Genomic DNA, 10,852 nt, shown 5'->3' on the forward strand with positions numbered 1-10,852 from the left:
CAATGTTTATTTTTCAAGCAGTAAGGGAAAAAATGGTTAAAAAAAAAGAAAGACCTTTAATGCATTGTGCATTTGGAGCTCATTGATGGAGACATTGACTCTATTTCTGTAACAATACGCTCTCGTATAGATATTGTCCGCTTTATATCCAAAGGGACCCTTACGGTTTTAAAACGGGTTTACAAGGTTACGAAAAGTTCATACTTATATAACGCCAAAAACTTTCCCCCTTATCTAATGTGGGATGTCACAATTTCTTTCCTCAGTCCTCCGAAGTTGGCATCATCCATCCACAGTAAACGTCTCCACCCTACTTTCTTCTTCATTTCCATTTTCCCACTCCATCATCCTTCGTCTTTAAAATTGCAAAATGGGTACCCGCTGTAGGGAGCCATTGATTGTTCTCACTATACATGACAAACATTGTTTATTAAAATTTTAACACTTGAAGGAACTCCTAAAGGCTTCTGAAGGAAGGGGTGCTTCACTGACGCATAGCTCCTAAGTATAAATTTGGACAAAAGAAATGGGCATTATGGGATCAGTAAGTATCTTGATAGGTTCTCCATTACTTTTACTTTCTTGCCTTGTCATGTTTTATGAAGTGAAAATAATGTTATGATTGGGTGTTGGTGTGGCATCATGGATCATATGGATCTCAATAATAATTTAATCTTTCAGTTGTATGGTGAAATTTGGTTTCCATGTTCTTTTTAGTCATTTGTTTGTATAGTTTAATGTTCGTGACTTAGTCGACTCGGAATAAAGATAAAGGGGTACGAGTCCTTGTGGTGCACTGAGAATGTGATTTGAACGAGGCACCAATCATCATGCGACATAAAGAATAATTAAATTCATGTTTGGTCGGAGGGAAAGGTGAGTAGGAATCGAGGTAAGTAGGAATCGACATCTCTTTTGTTTTTTTTTTCATCTATTCATGTATATAGATAATAAAAACAACAATAGAAATGAAATAAAAAATGATTTAAACAAGAATAAAATCTTATCCATAAGTGAAATTTCAATAAAAAGAAAATTCAATGTGTAAAGGTATTCGTATTTCTATCGTTCTTTTTTTCCTTCTCATTTTCATTATTACCAAAGAATGAAATGAAAATAAATAATTATCCAAATCTTATATTTATAGGTATATTCAAATACAAGAATTGAAATCATAAAATTCATTTATATTCCTCATCCTAAGAGTTTCTTTAATTGACTATTAGACAACTGACTTTGGTTACTATCAAGATGGTTTAAGTGACATTTGTAGTAGCAGTTAAGAAGAACAAGTTGGTTTAAAAGAGGTCATTAACTTTTTAAACTACTCGGTTCATGGAGAGTCTATGCATAGTAAATAGTAGGTCATTGACCCAAATTCTTATATCTTATTGTAATATCTTAAGATATTAGAGTGTAGTTAAATTTTTATAGTAAGATGATGAATCAACTTCGGAATTAAATTATATGCCTATGAGTCTCAAAGATCTTGGCTCTAACTCATATTCCTTGATAGTACGATCAATAAGAGATAGGTCCGTTATGTTTTTTGTTCACTTATATGTATAAGGTCATTTTCATAAATACGTAAGATTACACAAATGTTTATGAATGATTTTTTTGAATTAGACTAATTGATTAATTGAAACCAAATGGGACTAATTAATCAATTAAGACCTAAGTAAACTAATTTAGGTTGAATTCGGGTTAGTTAGATTAGACTTGGGTTAGTTGAGTGGATCAAGTTACATAATTTAAAATCCATTTATAATGTTTTATAAAAAAACTTTATACTATATAATATATTATAAATATTATAAAAATATTAAATCGGATTCAGCTTCAGATGGTCTAAACCTTGGTTCAAATCAAACTTAAATTAAGTTTAAGTTGAAAAAATCCAACTCCAGCCTAACTTAAGTATTGATCCTCTTAAATATCAGTGGAAATATCGGAATGGTTTTGAATTAGGTCACCCGACCATCAAAATTGCAGGAAAAGTATACTTTGTCACCGTAGCAGGAATGTTATTTTTATTATTATTTAAAAAAATACAAGAATATAATAATAAAAAGCAAGAGGAGAAGTTCCAGAATAAATGTGAAGTGTAATAAATAAGGTACAGACGTATAGTCGATACTGGAGACAAAAGAGTCCATCTCTCTCTGTGTCTCTCGGAATCAAAAACCAAAGAGCACCTGGTCAATGTGAGTCAACAAAGTAGAGTTAGCCTTTCTTCCTCCTCCCACCAACTCCATGCAATATACTCCTTTCCACCCTTCTTCAACTCCTCTTCGTCTTCTCTCTCTCTCTAATCCTCTTTTTTCATCCCTCTAAAACTCCACTCTCTTCCATGGCCGACCACCGCTCTCAAACCCTAGCCCCAGTGCCTCACCCCTCCCACTATGATCACGATTGCCCTTCCTTCTCTGACCTCTTCAACGGCGTTACTCACTCTGAGTTCCCCACCATTCAAAATGTTGGGTTTCAGGTTCTACTTTTTTTTTTTTTTTCCTTATTTCTCAAATCATTTCCGTTCCGAATGGATTCTTGTGTTGCTGTCTTGTTTTCATTCTCTGTTTTGTGGGTTTTATCGCATTTTAAATCTCTATTTTAACTTTTGATGGTTGATGATTGTCTTCTATTTGAATTTATGGTTCTGGAGGGTAGAAAAATTATTGCAGTGGATATGGTGCCTGTATTGGGTTGTGGTATTACAGGTTTCTAGAAATTGGGTCTCCATATGGGTGATTAGAACGCTCTCTTCGGATTTGTTTTGTGGGTTTGAGTTCTTTGTTTGTGTTTTGGGTGGTCAGTAAGTGATTCAGTTTAGATCTTAAGTGGGGATTTCTAAAGTTGAGGGAGTGAGTGGAAGGTTTAGAATTTTATGTTGGTTTAATGTATTTGATTGAATTTTTGAATGATTTCTTAATTTAATCCATGTATAGTTTCATGCAATTTTCTTTAATTTCTTGAATATGTTGAGAAGTCGTTTCTGCTTTCAATTTTGTGACTTCTGTTCTACAACCATTATTGTTGTCTGTAGGGACAATTTGGGATGTCCCATCAAGAAGTTTTGGCAAGTGTGACAGCTAAAGCTGCTCAAGCTCCGGTTCAGATGGATCAACCTGTGTGTATGCATTCTTCTACTGAATCGTCATCTGTTCCAAAATCTGAGATATCCATGCCAAATTCAACACCAGGTGTAGAAAACCCATTAGCATTACCCCAAGATAATGCCTCCATCAAACAAAGAGCGGACCAGAAAGACTTTTCTGATCATAAAACCCAGCTTGCTGATACTGTTGTTATGAACATCCCCAATGATGGGTATAACTGGAGGAAGTATGGTCAGAAACAAGTGAAGAGCACTGAAAGTTCTAGAAGCTATTACAGATGCACATATTCTGATTGTGATGCGAAGAAGAAGGTTCAACAATGTCACCAGTCTGGTTTTGTAACTGGAGTTATTTATAAGGGTTTTCATAACCATGATCCACCTCCAAAGATTAGATGCACTCAGCTAAGGAAGTCTGCAGCTGTTAGTCCTGTTGAAGGGAGTGATACTGTATATCCTACAGCACAAAAGCTCGGAAATTCAGATCTATCCAATTATAAGAGTGAACCTGGAAAAGCATCAGTAGCAATGCCTGAATTGGAGCGACAGAACTCCAGCAATTCTGATAGCAATACAGGTATTAAAGCTGAGGAGGAAATTGGTGATGTGGTAGAGCGAAAACGAAGGTAACTTCATTTTAAGAATATGTCTCTCTTGAATTGTTTCTTGTACATTATTCTGCTGCTGCTGTTTAAATTATTATTAATCATAGTGATGTTATTTTTACAATCCTGGTGTAATCAGGATGAAACCCCAAGAACCACTGGTGCTTCCATCAAGACGGAAACAGAGAAGTTCATGTAGTTCAAATGAGATTGTCAAAAAAGAAGTTGGGGAATGTGGGGATGAACAAAAACCTAAACAAAGGCATGTTCTTCAAAAAAAATTATTCTCCTGAAACTGTCTCAGGTTCTCTTTTCAACCTCCTAATTTATATGTTTTTTGTGAACAAGTAGGATGAAAGAAGGAGGTTTAGCATGTTCAGCTCCCCTCTTTAAAACTATTAAGGAGCCTAAAATTGTTGTCCATGCTGCTGGTGATGTGGGGATCTCAAGTGATGGCTACAGGTGGCGCAAGTATGGCCAAAAAATGGTGAAAGGGAATCCTCATCCCAGGTGAAATTTTATTTAATATTTAATTTATTTCAATCACTAAGCAGATCAATTGTGGTGTTTCCTATAAATCAATACTTATAGACTGATTAAACTTTTATTTATAAATGCCATTTAGCTGATATTAAGCATTGAGAAGAAAAAATGTTTTTATTACGCCAATGAGATTGGCCACTTATTAGTTGCAAGAATGGTATTGGTGGATAGTGGGCTTACTTTAACATATTGAATCAAAAGTTTAATCTATATAGGATTTCTAGATTGACCAGCTCTAGTGCATTTTTCCTTTCTTGAGAGCGCATCTATTACTTTAGTCAATCCCTTATTATACTAGATTTTGCCTCTTTGGTGCTTTTAAATATTTTTCTTACTAAACAATACAACATATTTCCCTTTAGATAAATTTGTTTGGAATATAGATCTCTAATTATTTGGGGTTTGAGGTTTTAACCCTCATAGAGTGATTGTGATTTTAGTTTCTCGTAATCTTTTCTGTTCAATTGTGTGAGGAGGCCCGTTGGCCTCCTTCATAGTTTTTTTCTCCCTTTAATAGATATTTTATATTTTATCAAAAAATAATCTTTAAATATAAAAGACTCGAGTCCTCCAACTCATGTTGTATGGATTTATGAGGCTCACATCTGGAAAGAGCATTTTTGAGGCGTTCATGATGGATTTTTTCATGCTTTCTTTATCTGTTTGACTAGCTACTGTATTTGGTTTATTTTATTTTATTTTATTTTTGATAGGCAAATAAGAATATATATATGAAATCTAACAAAGCTACAGTAGTTAAAATGCTACTTTAGGACTTGGAGCACAACCATTCTATAAAATCTAACAAAGAATATGGACCCATTTGACTGTCAACTAGAAGATACCCATGAGATCACATGTACAGATTAGCAATGAGAGAGTCCTTCAAAGATTGGATGGCACATTGCTCCCCTTCAAGGTTCATTAGTTTCTTTCATTCCAAATTGTCCAAAAAAGGCAAAGAGGAGTTGTTCTCCAAACCTTCTTTATCTTCTTGCCCACAAAGTTCTCATGCCAATCCAATAACAAGCCCTTCACCATAAATGGGATAACCAACGAGATGCCAAAAAAAGAGGAGAAAAATATCATAACTCTATAGCTTTCCCACAATGGATGAGGAAGATGATCTACTAATTCTTCTAAATTTTTTGCACATACAACAATAACTCACCAAAACCCATCCCCTCCTTTTAAGTTGGTCCATGGTTAGAATCCTTTCCCGAGTTAAAATACTTACTTTGGTAGGAGCCCAAGAGCCCCATACTAATTTTAAGGGGAAAGGCACTTCACCCTTTGCTTTCAATGAAGAGCAGAAGGACTTCACTGAGAATACCCCACTTTTTGCTAAACTTCCAAACCATTTTATCTTCCTCTCCTCTATTTCTTCCCAACTCATATAGTTTCAAAAAAAATTCCTCAACAACATCCATCTTCCAATCATGAAAATTTCTTGAGAATCATGAGTTCCACGTGACCATCTTGTCTTCAACCTCCTGAACATATTCCACCCATGCTTCCTTGAAAGTCACAATGGTGAAAAGTGATGGAAAAGAATCCTTTAATGGTATATTATTATACCACACATCAAGCCAGAAGTTGATTCTTCTCTCATTGTCCTCCTCAAATCTTGTTTTGTCTTTAAAATTTCCCTACCCTTTTCTAATCAACTTCCACAAGCTAACATCATAACCTTATCTCCCTACCTAAGAGCACTAACCTCGTTCTTCTCCAAACTTTCCAACTATAAGCTTTCTCCAAACCATATCCCTTTCCAAGGTGAATCTTCAACACCATTTACTCACAAGTGCCTTATTTAGAGTGGGCAAATCCTTAATGCCAAGATCCCCCTTCTTTTTATCTTTGTAGGTTGTTGACCAATTCACTAGATGTGTTTTCTTCTCAAGAGCCCCTCCTCCCCATAGCCACCGATTTAGGAATAATAAAAAAGGATATGAAGTAAATCGGTAAGTTGCACAAAGTACACTTTTTGAGACATATTGCCTTTTCCAAAGAGCCAATCTTTTGAAGAACCTCTCCTCCACTACATCCCAAACAGCTTTAGCCTTAAAGGGAGCACTGAGGGGCAGGCCCAAGTAAGTGATTGTGTGGTGGAATTTTCTCCTAGTTATAGTCCTCAATTCCTAAATCATAATCTCTACTTGAGAGAGATATACTGGTTGGTGAAGCCTAATCTTGTGAAAAGACACCACATAGCTGGAAGGGAAAATAATTTCCTTTATAAATTGGCCGACCGTTATATTGTACTGCATTTCTTTTTCTTTAAAAAAATCTGCTACCATCAGACAAAAACTAATGTGTAAAAATGAATGATTTTCTTATATAATATTCTAAAAGAATTTCAAAAACATGAAAAGTATTCAAAGTTAGGTAATGTACTAGTGTACTTGACTAGTTTCCACTACACATGGTGTGGAATGTCTAATTAAATTAGTGTTCATTGTGTTGACCAAATTGTTAAAAGATGTAGATTGTGGGTTCTCCACAAATAATAGGGCAGCAGGCCTTGTATGTTTGTTCTTGAATTTGAGTCCTGATGATTGTTAGTTCTTCACGAGGCTAACCGTCTCAAGGATGCTCAGAGTGCTGCTCTTATCATAAGACAACTCAACAAAGCTTTGATTCTCCTTGGATTCAGCTAAAGCATCCTTTTAGGTCTTCAGCTGTGTCCAGGGTCACATTCTTTGTTAAATCATTACATCTGTTATCATCATCTTGACCACATTCTCTTTGGTATTTTCTTCTAATAGTATTGGCTTCAACTTGAATCAAATCAAGCCTCAGTGTGCAGTTATATCTCCCTGCTACTGCCTGGTTTTGGGTTGCACTTTGTTTTGTTTTCCCTTGAAAGATGTGTAGCTTGTTTTTTCTTTTCCATAGGAGTGGCATAGGCATACTTTTCCTGATGTCAGTTTTCAGAAATCTTGGAAGGATTTCTTATCCTTGTTTGTACTTACGAAATTCAACTCAATGAATTAGTTTGTTTCTGATACAAAAGAAAGGGGCAAAATTCCTCACTGATCTTAATCATTTTCAACCCACTTGCACCTTGGGTCTTGCTTCAATCCAACCCTGGAAACCTTCCCACTCATAGTTGTGCTAGAATAATATTTTACTGTTGCATGAAATATATTAGAAAAGGTAATTCAACTATTCAAGCAGTATGGTCATTGGAATTGTTTTAGCATGCATGGCACTTGCATAGTTTCATATACGATTTCTTTTTATTCCCAAAAGTACACAATCCTCTATAAAAAGTTTATAAAAAAGATAGATAAGCATATACTAGTTCAAAAAACACAAATCTAGATACAATTCACTAAGTTAAAAAAATCTCCTAGAAAAGAAACCGTAAAAACTCCTACAATTCTCCAACTTATAGTTAAGGCCATTACATCCCTATGGCATATTCATGGTTGCATGTGCTATTCAACTTGAGATATTGTGGTGATTTGGTAACTTTAGGTCAGGGACTGAATGTTAGGTGATGCTTTTCTTGTAAGTAGCTCTATTTTATTTTATTTTATTTTTCTGTGGGTTGGGGGTAACAAAATTGGTTACTTCCATTTCATCCTCAGTTATCTATGAGCTTGTGTATTTTTAGCTTTCTTTACCATTCTACTTTTCTCTCTTCTCTTCTCCTTTGCGCTCAGTTTGTTTGCTAGGAAGATGGAGAGAAAGGAAAGTGAAATTAGAACCTTATAACTATTTAAGGTTTAATATTTATCAACAGATTCCCCATCATGTATATTTTTGCATCTTCTGTCACTAGGACTGACACTATAATTTGTCTTGGCCACAAAATGTAAACACCTCCAAGGATTTCCTTGGAGCAGTGATATTGTTCAGATGTTTGGTTACTTATTCATTCTAAGATTCTGGAAGAAATCAAAACACCTCTGACTTGTATTCTTCCCTTCCTTTTCTTATTCCAAGGTATCCTTAGCAATTATAACTTGAATTTCTGGCATGTCCTTCGAATCCCTTGAATTGAAAGCATATAGTTTCCTCACCTATCTGATCTACCCCTTGGGTAAATTGTTAGGAGCTATTACAGGTGCACATCTGCTGGTTGCCCGGTCCGGAAGCATGTGGAGAGGGATACAGATGACAAAACAACCATCATAGTAACATATGAGGGGAAACATGACCATGACAGGCCGGTACCTAAGAAGCGGCATAGTCCACGAACTGCTGCTTTTCTTATTGCGGCTGCTGCTGCTATGAACAACAACCAATGCAAGAAAACAGAAACTTTGGCAAATCAAAGATCTTCAAACCAGCAGTCAGCTGACATGGAACATGATTTAACATGTCAGAAGGCTTTGGAACTTGGAGGTGAGAAGGCATTGGAGTCAGCTCGAACTCTTTTGAGTATTGGAATTGAAATCAAGCCTTGTTGAGAAAGAGAGCAGGGTGGCTGTTGATGCAAAAGATTTTACCTTCTTGAGCCTCTCTTCACTGAAGTTTAAGTAGTGTTATCTCAAAGTATTAATGTTAGATGAAATTTTGGCCATATTTTGTTCTTTTTTCCCTTGCTGAGAAAAGTCCTGTATATCCCAACTATCCTACATTCTCACATCTCTTTTCTTTTTCTTTTTCCTTATTCGTTATTTTTCCCGTTTGTTTTTATAGCCTTCAGATATTTTGTTAAATTCTGGCTTTGTTATTAGACATCTCTGTTTTTCCCTAGCTTCTGGGAGCATCAGGCTTTCTTCTCCTCGGGCATCGGAGATGGAGAAAGAAGCCAGTTGCTGTGTGATGGATCCATCCTGAGAGCACCAGTCAAAACCTTGTTCAACACGACAAATGCAAGTACTTGTGAACATGGTTTGACCTATCATTGACCACAGAAAAATCAATGTAGCTCCAAGTTGACCACAGCAGTTGCTTCCAAAACTCCCTCAATGACGGTCCTTGAAGTGGTTTGTACAAGGTGGTCCTAGACAGGCCAGTGTGTGAGGGAGGCAATAAATTTGTTTGTTGACCTTGACCACACTCCTGTTTTCTGTGAAGCTTGTGACGATCATTGGTCAGAAACTTGGCTCTCCTCATGCAACACTTGGGCCCTGGTGCCTTGTCGTTATTGGTTGATCAAGGCTACTCCAGTCAGATGCCAGTGGACAAACTCCTAATGGTGGGATAGGTTAACACATGCACTTATTACTCTACCTTTAGGGGTAGGCCTACCAAGGCCGACAAAGCTAGATGGCCTCTTAGACGTGACTTTTTTACAAAGTTCCATGGAGCGCAGCCAGTCACCGTACACAACAAATTGGATAGACGTCATGGGCCTTCCTATTGCTAGGCCTAGTTGAAACACTGTACTAAGTCACATTATTGTTATTTTGAGGGAAGATGTGGGTAATAGAATTCCTAACTTGTATGCTATATTCTTCCATGAATTTCTTCACACCTGAGTCTTAGATATTAGCGTATGTTTTTGTGTCCACCCATTTGGTGAAGTCGTTAGTCCACCCATTTGGCGAAGTAGTCAGTGGTAACTAGGATGACCTAGCTCGTAGTCAGTGGTAACAAGAATGACCTAGCTCTACTTTCCTCAATGATCAGGTTCACATCTAGGAACACGTCGTTCACTACCATCTCCAAATAGGTTTATGCCAACCAGCAGCTGAGCCACACGCGTCTCTCGCTCGTCTAGGTTCTAGTAGGAGCCGCCTGGTAATTGCCATTTGGCATGATCTTGCTTAGTTCCAGTTACATCTTCCTATTGTACGATGGGGCCTTGTGCGATTATATCTAGTGGCATCGTCGCTCTAAGAGCTGGTCCCCAAGGATAATGATCTGCCCTTGTGTGGTCAAGTAACTGATTTTCTAGTGATAAGTAGATGGTACCGCCTTCATCTTGTGAATCCAAGCTTTCCCCATAAGATGAAGGGTCCTCCACTTCTGATCAGAACTGAACCATCACGATGACTGGCTTGGTAGTTATTACTTATTAGCAACATGGCGTCCCCAAGAGAGACAATGGTAAAGTTATTGATCCCAGTCAGCAATCTGCTCGGACACCATATATAGTGGGAGACTCATATGTCAGTAAGTAGACACGTGCAGTAGGTCGGCCAACCTATCTTGGTCATCTATCAATACCAAGCTTCCAGGCGCAAGCACACATTGCAAATTACTAATCTGGGCAGCCCAACAGCACCCTCACCCTGTTGCCATGTGACTAAACGAGTTGATTGATTCCACTAGATCGAGATCCTCCAAAGAAGGGTAATTGGGAGAGTCGACTAATCCCCTTCGACGATCAAGTTAGTCCAAAACTACTTAATAAAGACTTGCATGAAACAATTAGGTCTAGGTTAAGGGTGAAAACCTTCAACACTAAAAATGGATGATGGATTTGGGTGGCTAGGAAGACGGAAGACCAACTGGCTCCCCTTCCTAGGACCTGGATATCCTCACATAGTTTTTGTTAACCATAGTTGGTTGACCTTCTTTGGGTTAACGGTTACTTGGGCTTGTTAGCAAGGATAAAAATATCAAAAAAAAAAGTGAAAATATTGAAAATTGAATTTTATAGAAATATTAAAAACATTCTGAT

At 37.0% G+C, this 10,852-nt stretch overlaps 1 protein-coding gene across 1 annotated transcript; it reads left to right on the plus strand.

Annotated features, from left to right (window-relative positions):
* Positions 1 to 2,100: 2,100 nt before the first annotated feature.
* LOC100262898 (probable WRKY transcription factor 32) lies at positions 2,101 to 8,976 on the plus strand. The gene is made up of 5 exons (XM_010650447.3): positions 2,101 to 2,491; positions 3,047 to 3,744; positions 3,863 to 3,985; positions 4,075 to 4,233; positions 8,330 to 8,976. The coding sequence occupies exons 1-5, from the start codon at positions 2,354 to 2,356 to the stop codon at positions 8,685 to 8,687; spliced, it is 1,476 nt and encodes a 491-aa protein (XP_010648749.1). The 5' UTR covers positions 2,101 to 2,353; the 3' UTR covers positions 8,688 to 8,976.
* The last annotated feature ends 1,876 nt before the right edge of the window (positions 8,977 to 10,852 follow it).

The sequence above is a fragment of the Vitis vinifera genome, chromosome 4 (genome assembly GCF_030704535.1).
Source record: "Vitis vinifera cultivar Pinot Noir 40024 chromosome 4, ASM3070453v1".
Lineage (NCBI taxonomy): Eukaryota > Viridiplantae > Streptophyta > Magnoliopsida > Vitales > Vitaceae > Vitis > Vitis vinifera.